Source organism: Puma concolor, chromosome E4 (assembly GCF_028749965.1).
Source record: "Puma concolor isolate L17-30 chromosome E4, mPumCon1.1.hap2, whole genome shotgun sequence".
Classification (NCBI taxonomy): domain Eukaryota; kingdom Metazoa; phylum Chordata; class Mammalia; order Carnivora; family Felidae; genus Puma; species Puma concolor.
Genome location: NC_141683.1, coordinates 68,599,151 through 68,620,069, shown reverse-complemented (window position 1 = coordinate 68,620,069; position 20,919 = coordinate 68,599,151). Strand labels below are relative to the sequence as shown.

General features: G+C 47.9%; 1 protein-coding gene across 7 annotated transcripts in view; it reads right to left on the bottom strand.

Moving 5' to 3' along the window:
• ENAH (ENAH actin regulator) overlaps positions 1-20,919 on the bottom strand; it is a 138,683-nt gene that overhangs the window by 19,531 nt on the left and 98,233 nt on the right. For 6 of the 7 annotated variants that reach the window (XM_086693917.1, XM_086693914.1, XM_086693916.1 and 3 more), the window contains 3 exons: positions 17,399-17,483; positions 3,156-3,499; positions 1,257-2,051 (listed from right to left, as the gene is read on the bottom strand). In XM_086693917.1, coding sequence (XP_086550043.1) covers positions 1,257-2,051; positions 3,156-3,499; positions 17,399-17,483 — 1,224 coding nt within the window. Of the gene's footprint in view, positions 1-1,256; positions 2,052-3,155; positions 3,500-7,970; positions 8,423-17,398; positions 17,484-20,919 lie in introns of those variants that run through there. The other variant, XM_086693920.1, reaches the window with a different exon arrangement.

Below are 20,919 nucleotides of genomic sequence, written 5' to 3'. Positions count from 1 at the left end.
GAGTTTCAGGACAAATAAAATGCTATTTGCACAATGGGTGGGGATTTTCTGCAGCTGCTAACTGAGCACTGACTGAGCGGTTCACACAAGCTGAGAACACCAATGGCTCCTAGAAGAGCACAGAGCAGGGATGCCTCTCTTCCCGGGCAGTGGGCCCCGAGGGCGGGGGGGGGGGGGGGGGGGTGGCTGTCAGGTCAGGCTCACTGTGCCTCTCTGTCCGGCACTGTGGTCACATGTTACGCATCTGCACATACTAGAATTCTGGCTCAGTGTTTAAGCCAACTTGATAAGTCAAGGAGAAAAAAATATGTACACAGCAGTAACAAGTCTTATTACTTAAGAACCAAGATTTTTTGAAGGAGGTGTTTAATTTAAATCCAGACTGTAACACTGTTTCTTTATAAATACAAATCTGTCCTATTCCTTCCTTTACTTCCTGCTAAATCCTCTTTTTGAAAAAAAGAGTTGCTAAGCATCGTCTTTACTTCCAGAACCAGGTCCTCCTCTACTTACAAATAATCCACCCTCAGAAGGTCACATCCGCCCTCCCCCGTGACCATGACAGCACAGCCGGGCAAGGGGAGGGGCGGGAGGGATAACGGGAGAGGATGCGTATTCCCTTCCAACCACCCTTCAGCCCACCACTGCCTGTCACTCGGGAGCACGGAATCCACTGGGGCATACAGCAAGCCTGCCATTCTTCCCACCCCTTGTGCAAAGTCAGGCTGCCCCACAGGATTCAGGGTGCACCTACCCCCTCGAGTCCAATGTGGGAAGCCCAAATGAGACAGGGCCCACGACCGGAACTGTGCCAGAGCAGACTCTAGGATGATACGCTTAATGACTACAGCTGGGCACCAAGTCTATCCTCCAAATTTCCCACAAGTTAAAGGGACACAAGGGAGATCACATATTCACTGTGCAGACAAACGTGTAAGTAACGTCTTCCTAGTGAAATTGAAAAGATCTGTGTCGTGGGGGCCACCAGATACCGGACCCCCCCCCCACCGTGATCCTGTGGGAGACACCAAAGTCCCAATCGCTGTGGGAATTCCTCATATGGATCCTCCGAATGCAACCGATCCAGCAGATCACCTCACTTGTCGGCCACTTGTTCAAACTACAGACAGCGTGGCACGGTGACGGGAGGCCGTCCGCCTGGAGACACCACCCTCCCCGTCCTTCCAGGCAGTGACGGCCGCTGGCGCGCCACCTTTCGAGGGACGAGTCGTTAGCAGCAACGACGGAAGCCTTACCCTGTTGGGCTGGAGTCTCGGCCGGCTGAGAGGCTGCCTGCGAGCCTGGCTCAGAAGCAGAGGAGTCCCCCAGCACAGAGTTTAGAGGAGTCTCCGCAGGGGCAGGCGCAGGGGCAGCTGCAGAGGGAGAAGGGAGAACACTAGGCTTGGAGGAGGGAGTTGAGGCAATGGGGGTGCTTGGAGGAGGAGAGGCTTGAGATCCACAGTGTGAGCGCGGTGCGAGGGAAGGCGGCGGCGGCGGCGGCGCTGCTGGCCCTGAGGTAGGCGGCGGAGACACCGGACACGTGACAGAGTCAAGCGGCCCGTTGGGTGCTGTTGGTGACGGAGGCAGTGGGGGCACAGGAGAAGAAACACAGACAGGGAGGACAGGCCTCGGACCGGTCGCTTTGCCGGGGGGGCTGCTAATCATGACCGGAGGAGATGGAGGGAGGGGCGACACAGTGCAAGTAGACCAGGCACAGGGCTTCGCGGCTGGAGGCTGAGAAGAGGGTGTGTTCACGGGAGAAGAAGGCCGAGAGTTTTTGTTCAGAGGACGAGGAACCGTAGCGTAATGGGGAAGAACGGGGTGGAAGGCTGAGCCTACAGATGCTGCAAAACGTGTCGCCGAGTGCCGAAGAGGTGGTGTGGGGGGCGTGCAAGTAGGTGGCAAAGCGGTCACCACAGCATAGTCAGGACTGGCGTCTGACCCTGGAGCTGCGATGACTTTAGCATAGGATGGAGGAGGTGCCGCAGGAGGCTGGCAGCCGGCATACTCGGGCAGCGGCGCGCTATACGGGGAGCTGTCGGAGGGCGGAGCTGCGGGAAGGTGGGGAGCGGCAGCAGAGACGGGATAAAAAAGGAGAGAGAAAAAGGGAGCTAGTGAAGCCACAAAACCAGCACTCGGACACAGCGCACACACGCAGACCGCGGTTAGTCCCCGAGAACGCGCTCACTCGTCCATGCATCCTGAGACCCAGGGGAGGAGGACACGGGCTCGCTTTCCGTCTGGCGAGCGTACTGACACACGACATTGCTTACTTAGCTCGTCTTTGGCAAGAAGAAGATTCTATCTCAAGTCTCATTATTCAGTCCACTAAAAGGACATTCAAGTTACGTGAGTAGGACCACAAACAAACAGAAGAGTAAGTCTGCTTGTTGTTTTACCAACAAATAGCGAAACTGGCAAAAAGTTTTACAAAGGGCTAAGGGCCCCCTGTTCGTGCTTATTTGTGGATAAGTTTTGTTTCTTTGGTTGGCTACAACCCCAGAAAATAACGAGGCAGTCTAGAACAAGTAAACTAGCTCAAACGACAACCCATCAACCACACTGAGACCTCGGATACAGGCCATATGGAATAGGAAAATAATTCTGAGATCCTATGACAGTAAATGTCAATTTTAGTGAACGTCTCAAACTGTGCTTTTTAACGCTTACATCTTTCGATAAATTCCATCCGATTTAGAAATTTTCGCTAATTTTTTGCAGTACTAGAATACATGGAAGCCAGTCAGTTTTAGAGAGGGTACTTTTCGCCTACTATTCTGAATTCCTCCTTCAAGCACTTTAGAGCACAAACAAAGTTCTTGAACAGGACAGGAGTCAGGACAATTTAAGCAACCTCGGGGGAGGGGGGGGCCATGTTCTAAGTTCATCCAAAGTAAACACTTCCCACAAAAACACACTTGCACTTTACAGCCAATTTACAGGGAGTGAGAAGACTTGGAAAGCCGGGCGGCACGTTTCCGACTTTCTCAAGCCCCCCCCGCGCTAAGTGCAGTAACACCGCGAGGGGGAAGGAGGCGGCAGAGCAACAAGTGCGGCCTGCTTCTCCGTGTCCCACTTGCTGCCCGCCCCCCACGCCGCCCCCCCCCCCCCCCCCCGCACATGCACCCGCACGGAGCACGGCGCGCCCTTCTTACCGGCGGCCGACAGCCGGCGCTCCCGCTCGCGCTCCCACTCCAGCTGCTCCTGCCGCTCCAGCTGCTCCTGCCGCTCGCGCTGCTCCCGCTCCCGCTCGCGCTCGCGTTCCCGCTGCTCCTGCCGCTCGCGCTGCTCCCGCTCGCGCTGCTCCCGCTGCTCCCTCTCGCGGTCGAGCCGCTCCAGCCGCTCGCGCTCCAGCCGGTCCTGCCGCTCGCGCTCCCGCTCCAGCCGCTCGCGCTCCAGCTGCTCCTGCTCCAGCCGCTCCCGCTCCGCGCGCTCCACGCGCTCGCGCTCCACGCGCTCCCGCTCCAGCTCCTTCTGCCGCTGCTGTTCTTGCAGCTGCCTGGAATTCCGAGACCAAAGCCATCAGAGCGGCGCGGCGACGGCCGCCGTCCTTAGAAGCCTACTCGCGAGGAGCCCGCGTGCGCCTCCCTTCCGATGCACAGGCGAAGCGAGCGGAGCCTGCCGTCCACGGCGGCCCGCACCACTTCCCAGCCTCACGGAGATGAGAGTAACTTAGCAGGGTCACTAGTAGCACACGACACTAACGGCTCATTTTAGTGTGCACTGTTCATGAGGGAAGTGCCACAAATAAATGAATTTTCCAAGTAACTGAGCGTACCACCGTAGTGACCAAGTCACTCTTTCGAATGTTCACGATACAATTTTAGAAATACAACGGCCGGCGAGCCACGACAACAGCTCCGCCAAAGTTTGCTCCATTTATTTTTAAGCCGTTTCCCTACTGCTTCTGAAGGATCGCTACCGGCAGATTTGCTAGGAGAAAAGGCACACACATCTTAAGATTCTGGATACATGGCTCCAAACTGTTCAGGATTAGTGGCTGGGCTTCCCAGCAGCCCAAGGATAGAGAGAACTTCCTTTCACCACTGGGGTCTTTCACTGCTGCTAATGCACGTGCTGTCAGTCACGTGACAGCTGGCCTCCTGGCCCCTGCAGCCTACTGGGACACAGCTGCCTGTGTCCTTTGATGGGTTTTCTCCCGGACAGTTAACATTCCATCCTCATTTGTAGAGCTCTTTTCTCTATTAAAGCTAACAACCCATCGTCACAGATGTTGGTCGTATGTATTTTGAACTTTTATTAGGCTTTTTAACTGCCTTTGATTTTTAAAGTGTCATTTAAAACTGTAATATGTTAGATTTGTTAAAGCTGTAATACAGCTTTTAACTTTTACATAGAGAGTCTAGTGGTGGGATTCCTTCATGTGCTCTGCCTCTGACATCCCTCTTAGCCCCTTCCCACAAGATTATGGAATTACATGTTTTTACAACAAAATCCTTAGCTCATATGAAATTCATCTCGGGTCTGGGCACGCAGTAGTGAGCCACATACTGTACCTTTACTGGCAGAAGATGCCACCTTTCTGTGTGTTGACTGTTTCTGAAATTCCACAACATTTGGTTTGTGGATGTTTGTCTAGAGTGGCACCAGTATGCCTGGACGTCTGGAAGAAACGATCTAGTAGGGTGCCTCCATCCTCATTCCTCATCCTTTTGAGTTTTTCTAGAGGATTCTCAGATACTTCGCTTTCTCTGGCTAAGTTTTAGAATCACTTTGTTAAATCTACCCCTTCTGCCAAGACCGATCCTTCTCGGTTCTACTAACACTTTCTGAACTTTGAAGATCGATGGAAAACATTCATGTCTTTTAACCTCCTTGTCTAAGAATGTATGGAATGTCTCAGTATTTATGCAATTAAATTAAAAATCCCCTTCTTTCATGCTAGGACTTCAAATGCTGGCTGTGGAATCGCTGTGATTATATTAAAACCTACAGAGGCCCAATGTATGTGGCTGTGAAACATATAGCTTGCTTTTAACTTCCATACATACATATAACAGAGCAAGCAAAGGTCTCCAAGTACCCACCTGGACCCAAACAACAGTCTTGCCATAAAAGTTAACTTTTCTCCAAATAAAAATACTCGGCCCCATCTTCTACATAATAATCTCATAGCACCGTGGGTAAGATTAAATGAAGTAATGCCTTGAAAGCTCTTTAAAAAGTGCCTGAAAGCATATGAACACTCAATAAATGTGAGCTATAATAATAATTGTTTGGAAATTTCAAATTAGGACTTTCCTTGGACTGGCTAATAGCCTGGCTGGGTTCCAATTAGAGGCAGAACTAACTGACAGAGGGTGTATGCTAATCTTTGTTCCTCCCAGCACTAGCAATAAACCACTAAGATTCTTCCAGAAATCTCTCCCCGTTTCCTAAACTGACTATAAAAAAGGAAAGAGCCCACTTGACAAGTGAACCAATCCCACTTCTGTCGGAAGAACCCGAAGCCTCCCTTGGGACAGGTCACCGGACTTGACAATATTGCAGGAGACGGGGTGCCTGGGGGGGCTCAGTCGGCTGACAGCTCAGAACCTGGAGCTGCTTCAGACTCTGTGTCCCCCTCTTTCTCTGTCCCTCCCCCACTCACGCGCGGTCTCTCAAAAATAAATAAATGCTAAAAAAATATTTTTTAAAAGAGAATATTGCAAGAGAGAAGCAGAAGAAACCTACGGCAGTGCTCAGGACAGGCAGTGGTGGAGACACTGGCTGGAACATAATAAATCAGAGTTTTAGGGCACAGTACTGACTTTGTTATGCTCCTGGACAACCGCTAACTGCCAAAGTTACGGAGGGTAGCAATATCGCTGCAGGGGTGAAGGCAAGAAATTCGGTGTACTCACAAGGATGTTTTCAATAATAAACTGGGTAGACAGAGTCGGTTCTTTTTGTAATACCTTCTAATAAATAAACTTGGCTGGGACGTACCATTAAACTTAAAACACAGTCTGTGTCAAAAAATAAGGGCATACGCTATAATGGAATCGTCTAAACAACCTATTGGTCCAAAAGGCGAAGAGACGCCCACGTTATTCTAACCAGAGCGCATCTGCGTCCGGAAGCTGAGGGGAGGTATCTCAGGGCACGGAAGCTCACGGAGAAATGTGTGACGAAAGACCCAAGTCACTGGGCCCCTGCACGCTTCCATGCCACCTCTTTCATTTTACTCCCGTCAAATAACGTGGGTGCGCGAAGCTTACTAACAAAACCAACAGACGACTGCTCCGACCTTTCCAGCCCTGGCTCCAACACCAGAGACCATTACTGCCAACTCTTTTTGGACGTTCCTTCTGTTTTCACTTTAGAGACTGCCTACCGATGCCTCCTGTGGGGCCCTCACCATACCCGGGGTCCCTAAGCACAGTCCCAGCAGAATAATGAGATCCATAATCAGAGTTTATGTCACTGACACAATAATGTAAATACTGTTCACGGCTAAACCATAGAGTATCCTAAAACTACACTGCATTTCTTTTTATTTATTTATTTAAAGTAATCTCTGCACCCACGGTGGGGCTGGAACTCATGACCCTGAGATCAAGAGTCGCATGCTCCACAGACTGAGCCAGCCGGGCGCCCCTCACTGCAGTTCTCATTCTAAGTTCTTTGGGTTTTGATTGTTTGTTTGCTTGTTTTTACCTCCAAGTTAATGGCCACTTCTCCAGGCGACACAATGCTTTTATCACTAAAAGTAAGCTTAAGTCACAGGCAGAGGCCAGGTCTGAAGGATTACTGCATAATGGCATTTACAGCCAGGGAATCCTGACTTAAGAAGATTATTCCACAGGTTATGATACTTATTCTAGGGTTCTCAGCCTATCAAAGATCAAGAGTATCTACTGATGTGGGAGAGGAGCACATTGCCAGATGGCTTCCCCACGATCACGGACACACGGCTGGAGGAGGCAGTTCACAAGCTGCAGAAGATTCCGCTGACCGCACAGTCTCTTGATTTGAAGGACGGACGGAAAGCGTTAAAAGCCCCTGGCTCATTTCCAGCCCGCTCACTGAAAAGATGCGCATCTAAATATATTTCCCAAAGTAGTGTGTCAACAAGAAAATCCCAGGCTTACAAATCTTTAGTAGTGTGAATAATTCTCACCTAAACGGGATGGCGTACAAACATGACATTCACACGTTTTGATCTCTAAAGCAGAACGTTTGTATTATCTTTTTGGGGGGCAGTTTCCAAATTTATAATCTCTGCTTTTCCCAGAAACACCACTCCCGACTCTCATACAGGAAACGCAGGGGACACCTCCTCCTAGAGCTGTGCTGCACGGTTTCTTCACTCTTTGCTAGAACCATCCGAGGACCTCTCCAAAGTACCTGGGCTCTAACCCTGAAGTACGCACAAATTCTGCCAGACTGATTTTTCTCTTAAGTTAGGATGTGCATTTTACCATAATTTGAAAGTTTCTGAGAAAATGTACATTTTTCCAGAAACAATTACAGTGCAAAGGACCAATATCATAGCCACCAAGAGCATTTAAAAAACTCAAAAATAGTTCCTCCTACCACCCAAATACCCCCTTCCTCGAAAGAAGTCTCCCCAAATGTCAAGAGATGCCCAAAGCACTGGCCAACGGTGAGAGTAATCGTTTTTTAAAAATATATTCAGACACGTATTTAGTTTATGTTGACCCAAAGACTATTTTTCTTAAAGTGAGCAAAATATAATGAAATTTAAAACCACATTTCGTACAGCCTTGCCTATGATGAAGAGTGTTATTAGGTAGATAGAGAAATGATTTAAAGTCTGAGTTGACAACATTTAGTAACACTACGATGCTACCGACACTTGTCAGAAAATAAGACTACATCCATCTTCTCATCACATCCCGTGGGTTATTCCACTTCTTCATTAGTAAGCAAATACAAAACGGACCAGATGAAAGCAGAGGATGCAGGTCTCAGTTACAGAGCCCCCAACACAGGCCCGTACTCACAGCAGCAGGCGGTCGACTCTGGGTCCATCCGGCCCCGGCCGGCTGACTGGGGGGCTGTACAACCGCATGGTTCCCGGCCTGCTCTGTGCTGGGACTACCAGGCCCTTTTATATCTTTCAGGTAGTGGTGCCCATTCGCTATTTATAGACATTAACTAAATTACATCCTATGTTGAGACTGAACACAGGACTGACTCATGTTTCTTAAATACGGTTTTCATCACAGTCAAAGAAGCCAGATATTACTAATACGAGTAGAAACCAAAGACTGACGTCAACAAACGATACGTACAGGGGTAGAGAACTAACCAGTAACTACCGTCACGCTACCAGAGTCAAGGTACTGGACTCACCAAGACAACGCCTGGAGTCAACATCTGTTTCATCAACTCGAATTCACGCTCATTGAAACAGAAAGATTAAACTTGTAAAACGCACACACACCTTAACAGTCGTGTCACAGAGCGTGTAACAAAACACAGCTTCCGATCTCGCTCTCCAGAAGCAGAGCCTTTCGATCTGGCGCTGATGTCAGGTTCCCACATACGGTGGTTTCTTGAGTTCCCCAGTTCTCAGCTGTTCAGTCGCACGGTACCCGCTTTCTCCTTCACAGGTGAGCCACCTCCTGCCCCTCTCCGCCACAGAACCTCACCTTCCTCGCTCTTCCGATAAAATCACGACACCACTTTGGATCCCAATATTCACGGCCAATCACATCTGCTCTTCCGAGCAATTTCTTCCTTGTTCTGGTGTCAAAAATCACGGTCTCCTCCCCATCTGGTTCTTTTCTTTACACTATCCCTACTTCACCCCAAACTCTCCAACCGGAACTGTAAACCCTCTCGACATGGCCCGGCGCATCAGGTGATCTGCTCTATTTCGCGTTCCCTCATTCTTGCTTTTCCCAGGAAGCACCCCAGGATCCCTGGCCCATCGGACGGGCCCCGAGGTCTGGCTTTCACCTTCAGTGACGCTGGGAACTCCCTAATCTCATCCCAAGATGGGTGCCTTGTTTCCTGGTGGGGCCACGACGTCCTCATTCCTGAATGGTTTATTCTCTCACTTTATTTTTAAATGTTTATTTTTGAGAGAGAGCATGCGTGAGAGGGGGTGGGGCAGAGAGAGAGGGAGACAGAGGATCTGAAGCGGGCTCCGCACTCCAACTCACGAACCGTGAAATCGAGACCTGAGCCCAAGTTGGATGCTTAACCAACTGAGCCAGGCAGGCGCCCCAATTCTCTCATTTTAACAGAACACCCCTTCCAGTAGCTTCCTGGGAAGTCGTACAGAGAAGAAGTTTGGAAACAACCTCTCAGGATTTGAAGCCCTCCCGCCCACCCCAAGTTCTACTCTCGCAGTCTACAACTCCAGTGACAGGCCCTGTCGGTGGGTCTGTTTTTCTCACTTACTGGGCCGGACACTGGCGAGTCGTGTCCATCCAGACCTGGGGCCCCACAAGTGAGAACCCAGGGCCCAAAGCTGGCCACTCCCGCTTGCCCCTGCTGTCCCCAGCTAACTGCAAAGAGGCGAACCACTGCCACGGAAGCCTTGTGGCCACTCTCTGGCTAAAACATTTACCACCTGGCCCTACTCGGAAAAGGTCTGCAGCGCTCTGACCCACACGACCACATCACTGAGGTCCAGGAAACTTTCTCCTGTCATTTATTTGCAAATTCTGTTTCCTCAGGCTTTTCGTTCTTTGCTCCCTTAAAGCTCCCGTTATTTGGATATCAGACCTCCTAATCTGATCTTATTTTATTTTCTTTCTCGTTTACTGTCCCTTATCTTTTATTATAACTATTCCTAGGGTAATTTATTTTTCAAAACTTCTATTTTTTTAATGTCTAAGTACATTTCCTTACTCTCTGAATGATTATTTTTGAAATAACTAGGGTTTCTGCTTTAGGAGTGAAATATATTCTCCTAGTTTTCCAAAGCTGTTACAGTGTATTTTCAGCTTTTCTTCTGCTCCCTGTATTACACCTATTTCCTCCAGCTTCAGTTTGTTCTGTCTGTTGTCATCTGTCTTCAGGCCACAGAACACAGGAGCCGGGCTGGCTGCTGCAAGGACCAAATACTAAGGGTCCGCTACAAAGTATCTTCTTCCCAGTAGATCTAACCGCCCAGCAAAGACAGATTACGGGATCCAGGCCAAAGGAAAATGGTGTATACCTTTCTCGTTATGGGAAAATACTTAAGTGTTAAAAAGCAAGGTGCCTTTTTATTATACGACAAATTCAAGACAAGACTACTAAAAAGCAATTTCTGGGGCACCTAGGTGGCTCAGTCAGTTGAGTGTCTGACTCTTGATCTGGTCATGATCTCATAGCTCGTGGGATTGAGCTCCATGTCGGGTTCTGTGCTGATTCCCTCTATTCCTCTCTCTGCTCCCGCCCCCCCCCCCCCGCCCCCCAAAGCATGCGAGCGCACGCTCTCGCTCTCTCTCTCAAAAATAAATAAATAAGTAAAAAGCAGTTTCTTAGCATGGCATACAAAGCACTTTGCGAGCTGGACTCGACCTACTGGTCTAAGGTGGGGGGGGAGGGGTAGGAAGGAGGGCCCCCTGGTCGCCCCTGCCCTTACCCTCTGCTCTTCCTGCCTGGAACGCTCCGCCAGGTCCCATTCAAGGCCTGGCTCAAAGCCATCTCCTCAGGGAAGCCTCCTGCCATCTCCCAAGCGGCACAGACAGAAGCCTAAGGGGCATGAAAACAGCGTGTCTTACCTAACTCTACTCCGAACCACATACACTCACATTTTCTGTCTCTTATACCTAACATCTACACATACGTGAATTCACTACCAGAAACTTCCTGGCTTTTTCTCAGAAACTTTATTCAGCTCTCTACTCTCAAGCAGCCTACGATGTTCGCTGTGAAGGAGGCCCTTCTGTAAACCAGACCCTCAACGGTAAAAGGTAAAAGAGCGGGTGATTAAGTCGCAAGGGTTCAGAAAAGCAAGCCACCGACAGACGCGGAGGAGAGTCTGCGGACAACGAGCGGCCGCCGAGCGAGGCACGGAGGGGACGCCGGGGCGCAGAGACACCGCCGGGGCCCAGGACCCCGATGCCCGCAGACGTCCGGCCAAAGAACTAAGCCGGACGTGAGGACGGCTCGCGGGAGCGCTGAGGGGAAGCGACACACGGGACTGTCTGGACTCATTCCGGTCCGCAGACGTCAACAGTCAAACTCTCCCCTCCCGGAATTCCGGAAAAACCCTGACCGTGCCTACACAAACTCACGACAAAGTAGAACACGGAGGGGTCGGCTGCAGACCAACTCCATCATCAGGTCTACGGAGGCGGGAACAGCGGGGCCGGAAGTCTCGGCCTCCCGCCCGCGTCTCTGTAGACAGCGTAGCCGAGTACCTGCCCGGCGCCCTTACGCGCACGTCCGGCGAAGGTCCCAACCGGGCGCCGTCAAGAGCTCCCCCAGCCCGGTGTCTCCCAACAAAACCCCCTCGGCTCGCACAGTCCCTCGCGCGGCTCCGTCCAGGACAACTCACCCTCCCCTCCCCACCCGCTCCGGTTAAAAGCCGTGACCCTCCCCTGCCGGCACCCCGCCCCCAAGGAGCCCAAGACTCTGCCTTCTCGCCCCGTCCACCCCTCGGCGGAAGCCACCCCCGGGTCCCCGCCTCGTTGACCGCGACGGCCGCCGAGTCCTCCCGCCGGACGGTCCCGGCCGCGCGCCCGCCTGCGTGCGCGCTCCCCTCTGGGCTAGTCTCCGCGGCGCAGCCAGACTGACGGCCGAGACGGCAAGACGACTCACGTCCATCGAGACCACCCAGCGGTTCCTCCTTCGCTCAGAACGAAAGCTCAATTCTCCGCAATCGCCTGCCGCGTCCCGCGTGACGGGACTCTCCGCGGGCTTCAAACCCACCTACCGCTCGCCCCGTGCACTTGTTCTCTCGGCCCCAGCCCCAGGGGCCTCTTCGTCCACGGGCACACGCGTGCACGAGCACCACGAGGCCTCCGCCCGGGGTGCTCCCTCCGCACGCAGCGCACTTCACCCGGACACCGACCTGGCCGGCGTCCCCTCTACTCGGTCTCTTCCGGGGGCACTACTCGCCTACGAGGTCGCCGGTCCCTCGGACTGCGGTAAGGCTGTTGACGTCCCCGCCCCGCTCCCCGCCCCGCTCCGTCGTAAGCAGGGGAACAGACGGCGCCCGGAACCTCGCCGCAGAGCGGCGCAGAGCGGGGGCGACCACAGCCGGCATCCGTGCCGAACGTGGCTGAAGCAGACGGGAGAAGAGGGGGCAGGAGAGGCCTCCCGCGAGGCCAGGGGACAGGACGCGAGCGGGCAACGCAGCCACGATCAGGCCGATTAATAACCGCACGCCCTGTCTGAAGAGCAGCCGCACCGCCACCCTCTCCTCCCCGAGCTCAGCTCAACAGACGCAGCGGCGTTGACCACAGACTGCCCTCTAAGCAGACGCGCGGCCTCGGGTGAGTCACGGCTTTGGGGGAGCCAGGGCCAGCTCGCATTTGTGGGGTCCCGAGGCCGGTCGGCCCTCCACCCTTGTTCCCTACCTAAAGGACAGCCTGCCAGTCTGTGTGCTCTGCCCGCCTCCACAGACCCCCGTCCCCGGCAGCCCTCGCTCTCAGGGAGGCTGTGTCCAGCAGAGACGTCACCTCCATGATGCAACGGGAAACCCGAGCCAAGGACGGATGCCATTCGATCGAATCCGTTTACAAAGAAGCGGACCACTCAAGATTACCAGATATTTGAGGAATATGGAGTACAAAAGACAAACAACCCAGCTCTACAGGAGGGAGAGGACTCAGAGAAAGGACGAGAACATGAGAGACTTAAGATACGATCGTGAGTCTGGAACAGGCTGTTAAAAAGGGAATGATTACAAAACAGAAAAAGCTCTCTTGGAGATTAAGACTGATCTTTCAATAGAGATCCACCACGTCCCACCCGATTAGGTGGCCGTGGGCCAGGGGTGTGGCCTGTGGGCGCGTACAATGTGGCCTGTCTGGACAGTAATGCGTGGTAAGTGTAAAATACATTCCGAATTTTAAAGACTCAGTATGAAAAAGAGAATGTAAAACACCGTAACAATTTCTACACTTACTTTATGCTGGAATGATAATATTAAAAAAAATTTTTTAATGTTTATTTAGTTTTGACAGAGAGAGAGAGAGAGAGAGAGAGAGAGAGCGCGCACGCGCACAAGTGGGGGAGGAGCAGAGAGAGGGGGAGACAGAATCCCAAGCAGGCTCCAGGCTCTGAGCTGTCAGCACAGAGCCCGACGCGGGGCTCAAACTCACAGACCGCAAGATCATGACCTGAGCTGAAGTCGGATGCTCAACGGACTGAGCCACCCAGGCACCCCTGGAGGGATAAGATTTTAGATAAACTGGGTTAAACACGATATATTATTAAAATTAAGGTCACAGGTTTCTTTTTTACTTTTGCTAATATGGCCACTAAAAATTACATACATGGGCCATACTGTATTTCTACTAAATAGTGCTGATCTAGGATATGTGGCTAAAAATATTGCCAATGATACAGAACAAAAAGAAAAAAGCAGAAAATGAAAAAATAGAAGTATACTAAAGCAACAACCCTGGAGGCCAGCATCTGACATGTAGGAGTTCCCAAAAAAAGTCAACAGAGAAAACAGAGAAGACATGTTAAAAAAATAAATTTTTTTTTTTTAAAATTAAGAGATGTGCTTATTAAGTTTTCAAATGGAAAAGGTCTATTAAATATTGAGGTTAAAGAAAGAAATGAGGGAGAAAGAAACTACAAAACTCAAAAACTTCAGCTAGTCACATATTCGTGAGGACTCCAACTACCCTGGTTAATGAGGTTTAAAGGGACCCCAGAGTGGGGTAGGGGGTGGGGGGGCTCCCCTGCAAACACACGGACAAGACAGCACACCCAGGGGGCGGAGCGGGACGGCAGGACCACTGAGCCCCCCTCGAAGAGGGAGCAGTGAAGAGACACAGGTTCAATTTGAAAGAGAAACCGACAACAGGACTACAAATAGTGGCCACTGGTAACGGGCAGGGACATGAAGAATTCGGGTTTCCTAGTAAAGTCAGCCGCCACTAGCCATCACTCGACTAATCAGGAGACAGAAATAGAAACATATTATCTCGCGCTATGGAAGAAGCCATCCAAAATACTAAAAGCAGAAACGGTTAGGAGGGATTGATTCTGGAGATTAACACGAAAGGAAGGCCACACACTCCCCCATCTCCGGCCCTCTGGCGCTACCTGGGATTCTACCATGAACACACGACTTAAAGAAGAATTAATCTGACAGTAAGCAAGTGGGAAAAACTGAAAGGGATCTAGGTTAAAGGCAGGAAAACCAACTAGAAAACGATGGCAGTGCGTAAGGGAACACACGCCAGAAAAGCTATCGGTGACGAGAATGTCCGAAGAGACAATCTGTCAGGCTTTCCGAGACAGAAGTCACAGGGTATGCCGGAACAGAGCCTGTGAATGAAGATAATTACAGACTTCCTAAAGCAGAAAGTCCGGGTGAAATACGAAGAGAAGGAAGTGTGCGTGCCCTGAGGTATTAGCGGGATACCCAAACGCATGCGTTCCGCAGCAGAACACTCACTGAGGACCACTCGTTGGAACCGAGGGGTCTGTGACCCTCCGAAATGTCATGCAGGTGTTGCACAGAAGAGCACGTGTACGCGCATTTAAGAAGGATGCAGGGCTGGGTGGAAGAGGGCAGGAGTCCGCTGCTGGCACCAAATTCTCAAAAGGACGCGTGGATTCCATTTCATTGGAAATATAGATCTCAGGTGCAGGATCACGGCTGTAAACGTGGGAGCCGTCAGCATAAGACAGTTAAGAGAAAACTACAATATCCCACAGAATCCTCAGTTTTTTGAAGGTATACCATGTACGGAAAAAACCCAGAGACAGCTAAGCGCACGCCCTTGCGGAAGAAACGGAAGGGAGAGCAGTCCGCGATGAACAGAGACTACAGAACCAAAAGGAAGAAAGCAGAGGCAGGCTGTGCACCAGGAGAAGAAACCTAAACCAGAAACAAGCCAATGATGATGGAAGCAGCATTTCCAGGAGATCAGAGCAGACACCAACAGATTTCACCAGATAAAAATGGAAGCGGGTGGAGGAGAGCAAAGGGAAGGAACAGAGATAAAAATGAACACCAGGAGAAAGAAAGTGGCGTCCAATGGAAGGTTTATCCAAGAGAAAGAAGAGGGGCGCCGGGCTGGCTCAGCTGGGTGGGAACTGTGACTCTTGATCTCGGGGTTGTGAGCTCAAGCCCTACGTTGGGTGCAGACATAAACATTGTTTTTTTTTTTTTAATTAAAAAAGAAAAAAAGAAGAAAGTCTGTGTGTGACTATGGACAGAAAATAATTTAAAAATTTACACCAATTTTTTGGACGATTTCAAGTCTTCAACTAAACAAGTAATATAAACAACATCCAATTTCAAATCCTGACGTATCTTCCCACATACAAGCAGAAAAGCCTCAAGTCCAGCTGAGCGCTGCAGGGCTAACACCCAGATGGGACAGATACACACAGCGTTTTCACAGCAATCAGTAAAAAATTCGCTCAATACTCATTTCCAGTACAGCCTCGAGCTGCAAGTCGTGGACAGCCCTCCATGTCGCGGACGGCCCTTCAGAGACCCTTAACCAGCCGGCAGCATCCTCTGCGGCTCCGGTGTCTACTCTGTGCTGTCCTCGCCCAGCACCTGTCCCCAGGGCCACATGCTTGTCTGCTCCACAACGTGAAAAATTATCCGTTACATTTGGGTTCTCTCCTGGTTCTTCCTGGCTTTCTACAAATGGGTTACTCCTGATAATACTACAATCATTTTTTTATTAATTCTTTTTCCGTGTGTATGGGGGGGTGGGCAACAGTATCATTACAATTTCTAACTCTTGAAATTATTTTGGAATGTTTAAAACACTCAATACAGAACTTTTAAACCTTCCTTATTTCTACAAAAACTTAAGTTTTATTTCTGTTACAGCATCACTCAAAAGAGTTGGACAGATTTTCAACCAAATAGAGAGGGATTTAACCAGAGAGGTTGTGATGAAAACAAAATTCATTTCGGAAGGGCCTTCCCCAAGGGCCACGCGTTTACACACAGAACGTGGTGAAAGATCCCCGTCTGTCTGTCTGTCTGTCTTTCAGAGGAACATGACACACATATCAAGACAACATGGAAAATATGAAGAGTGTTTCAAATATGGATCCAAATCAAAGGTCACAGGAAGAAACTCTAGCTTGCCATGGAGCAAATGTCTGTCAACTGGAAGAATCCATCTGTAGGACGGTTATCAGCTCTCTGTAATAAACAAGTGACCTACTAGTGATTAAAAATAACAGGGGTGCCTGACTGGCTCAGTTGGTTGGGCGTCTGACTTCGGCTCAGGTCATGATCTCATGATTTGTGGGTTCGAGCCCTGCGTCAGGCTCTGTGCTGACAGACAGCTCTAGCCTGGGACCTGTCTAGGATTTTGTGTCTCCCTCTCTCTCTGCTCCTCCCCTGCTCATGCTCTGTCTCTCAAAAGTAAATAGACATTAAACAAACAAACAAAAAAAGGCAATGTCAACATCTCCAAAAAGTTTTCATTTGTTTAAAGTGGAAGGCCTGGGAGAACCTGGATGGCTCAGTTAGTTAAGCATCCAACTCTTGATTTCAACTCAGGTCATGATCTCATGGTTTGTGAGATGGAGATCCGAGTCAGGCTCTGCACTGACAGCGTGGAGCCTGCTTGGGATTCATATTCTCTCTCTCTCTGTCTCTCTCTCTGTCTCTCTCTCTCTCTCTGTCTCTCTCTCTCTCTCTCTCTTTCTCTCTCTCTGTCCCCCCCCCCCGCCCTTGATCACACTCTCTCCTACTCTCTCTCTCTCAAAATAAATAAAAGATAAAATAAAATACAATAAAATGGAACACCTGGTTTCACTAATTCCGTTTTAGTTGCTGAATGTATATAAAACTCTTTTGTTACAAGTTTGGTAGCTTACAGTTCAGAAACTCTGCTAATTCAGGAGAAAAAAAAACTATACCTAATTGAGGCTGTGTTACAATTTCAAATCTATTTCTTTATAAAGGGCATTGAAGCAACGAGATGATACTATTGATCTCACTGAACCAGCGATTTAATCATGAACAGAGTGAGTTTGTATCCATTACTAAGCTCTATGGTAGTATCTCAAGATCAGAGACTTATCCGAACAGCCAACACGACGCCAACTTTCTAGTTAAATTAGTTATGTGAAAGCCGTAATGACCATAGATCAATCTATAACCACTATAAAAATAAGACTCCGTGAAGTGAAAGTCATTTCGTGTGCTGCTAAGTGACTTTTAAATGGCTGACAAGACACAATCTACTTCCTATACCAGGATGCTCGCGGGCCTTCCGCAGTAGAAAGAAAAACTGCAAATAACAACTTTTAAATTTACCTTCTTTGAATTTCCAATTCTTCTTGTGATGGGCCATTTTGAACTTGGGCAGGTAGCTGTGAATTTTGTCTAGGCAATGTTGGCCCTAAAAAGGGAGGAAAACATTATAGATGAACATTATCTTTATAGCTAGCTGGACAGAGGAGATAAAATCATGAGAAGAATAACATAAAACCATCACATATTTACAAATGTATCTTCTTTTTTGTTTAGCAAAATAAAATATAAGCTTTACATAACACACAGCAAATGAAAGACTGCGACATAATACTGCCATCATCCCCAGAAGGCTTACTTGAAACAAATGGAAAACACCAACAATAAAGGAAAATAAACATTTACATATGAAGAGCTTGAGGAAAACAAGTGTTCAATGAGCATCTGAATAGGCGCCTGAGCTTGGCATTTTCTAGGACAATGAGACATTCTCTTCAGGGTACTTATTCATGAAGTGGGGAGGGAGAACTTAAATGAAAAAAATCAGAATTCAAAAACTCACCTAAATAGAACACTGGAAATGAAAAACAGGAGAGAGAGAGCATGAGAACCTTATTACTAGGATGAAGTATGCTAATGCATTTATCAAATTTGCCCAATTTAAGCTGCCATTCTTATTTACTGGCTTGGCATTTCCAGCACTGGTGAAAACAAACATTTGCTAAACTTCTAAACAGAATTAGCCTACTTCTCTGAATTTTTAATGTAACAGAGGTAATCTTAGCAACTTTTCACTTGGGGTAAAAAACAAACCCCCCCCCCCAAAAAAAACCAAAAACCAAAAACCCTGCGTTCAAACCAACACGGCTCTGTCACGAGAAACTAATGACCCTTCATTCCCACGTACCATGTACAATGCAGACCCATTTTTAGCATCTTATAAAGAATGCCATTAAATATGGGACATTTTAATGTCACTGGATATAAAAATTAAATGTATCATGAGAGAAATGAACACTGGACCTAATATGCAACGCCCACGGTTAAAACAGAACAATCTTGAACTCTAACCCAGTAAACAAAAGAATCCAGTAAACAAGTAAATCTAGTGTGTCAGCAAATGCCCCTAACAGATATGGTGAAAGTGTTTTGTAGACCACTACTACAAGAAAGAGTTGATGGACAAACACTTCTGTGTACTAATGCCAATGCTCGTATCTCTAAGTTAACAGCACAAGAGCACCAACTGTGTGCCGTAGAGTGAAGTGACCCTCACAACTAGAAGGACATGGCAATATAATAATACAGTACTGGTAGGTCCCAAATGTAGAAAAGCAGATGCTTTGATCTAAACTTACCTACTAAATTTTTTCCTCATCTCTTTCCCCATTTCTAGATTAATCATGTAATTTGTCTTTTGGAGGACAAATTACATGACAACTGCAGTGATGTATTTCATTAGATTTCCTAACAGTCTGCTATTTTGATAACCACATAAAGGAAGTATTAAAATGTATTAACCCCATGTCATCAGCAACAACAAAAAAATCAAAAAGCTTTTTAAATTAAACACGCACTTAAATCTGCATAAACAAAAAATAAAACTTGTCTAGCAACCAGGCTGGAATTCTTTCCTTCTCTTGGGAATGAACATACTGATGTTAAAAACAGACTATCACATTAAGCCATACACTAATGTCTAATACTTTTATGAGGAGAAGATGTCTCACCTCTTTGGCAGAAGGAGGGAGAAAATAGAAGATCAGGGTGGGGGTAAACCTGAGAAAATAGAAACTATTTGGGGGAAGCATTTTTTTATAATCCAAAGTTGCATCTTTCCAAAAATATTAAATGTTGAGCATGTAGCTTGGGCAACTCACGAGACCATTATGGTTTAACTCTTTTTTAAAATAATGTTTATTTAAATGAAAGCCTGATGCTGCTCGAATAACTAAACAGCTGGATGCCAGCAGGCCAGAGAGACTAGTCCGGCACCCACTTCCACCTCCACGGGTGCGCCAGACTGCTCACACCCAGAGCAAGCATGTGTTACCTCCACGTCGTGCCAACAGAGGAAATTCACCAACAGAAATCTATTGATACAAGTTTTAACTCAAATATGTAAATTTAAGGAAAAGGTGTCAAAATTTCAACTCAATCCTGATTTTATTAAACAGATTTGAAAAAAAACAAAAAGTTCGATAGAACTCGAAAAAGCTTGAATGAGAAAAAAGTATTTTTTAAAAGGAATGTACAGAAACTGTTTTGGTTTTTTTCTAAGTTAAAAACTTAATGAATTTGTTTTAAAAGCAAGTTTTAAGAATGTGGGAAATATTTTCTGGCTGGTATCATTAATTATAAAAATAACGTACTACAGTTTATTCGTGCAGCTAAAACAGGAAAACTTCAAGGAAAATCCTTTCAAAATGAGGGGAATTTTGATCCGAGAAAAACTCTAAAGATGATTTTCTACACGGTTCTTTGTGATAACGGGCAGCTGGTCTCTCCATAGACCTCTGCACGGTGGCCGGAGAGGAGAAGCCGTCTCCCTGGCGTCTTCTCGTACTTCTATTTACTTTAGTTGTTTTGTTGGCTTCTTCTCCATCAGTACTGTCAAGTCATGACAGTGACACACTGAAATTCATGTGCATTTAAAAATAATGTAAATATACTGAAAGCGATGGACAGGAGAGTTCTGGGTCAATTATGAACTCCGGTATACGAGGTCATGCTTCCTGTCAGCCCGCTGGGTTCTACAACTGGTCAATTACAGCAACATGAGACGGCAACTATGACCAATCACGGCTGCCAGCTGCCATTGTATTTTCTGTAATGTAACAATTATCTTACTTTTCACATGGGTCATATTCCTAAATGGGTACCTGTCTTCTCAGAGAATGCAAAAAAGGCACTTTCCTACGCAGCGGGTGAATCATGAGCTCTGAGCTTGTGTGCTGGCTGACTGTTCTCCTCCGGGGGAAAGTAAGGAGAAACCAGGGAGCCCGCTTCGCTCCCCCTGGAGCGTCATAAAGAACAGCGGCGATATTCGAGGATTAGTTCCTCTGTTTTATTACCACAGCCAAAGACAAGCGCTGATATTAATTTGTCCTGGCTACAATTCACGTAGCAGAGATGTGACTTAGTTTCTGATAAAGAAAATGTGTCCATGTCGCTGCTATGTTCTCTATAAATGATGGAAATCAGAGTGAAGGGTCCTGGAAACGAGGACTTCATACTGAGTTTTGGCCAAAGCACATCCACCTGCCACCACGTTTTAATTTTCACAAATGTAGTTTTCACACTTAGCCACAGACTATTTAAAAACACAGGACTAAAAGACCAATAGGTGCTATGATACACAATACAATCAAGTGTAAACTTAGCGATGTGGTCATTACATTGTTGTACACAGATCGATTAAAGGTAATAATGGGGAAAATCTGCTTTTTAACACATTATTTTTACAACTTAAAAATTCATCTTTATTAAGGGCAAATCAATCTTCTCTCTGCAATTGGGTTAACTGTATCTATTATTCTGCATGTGGAACTCAACACGGTAAGTAGCAAAGTACAGAACACCAA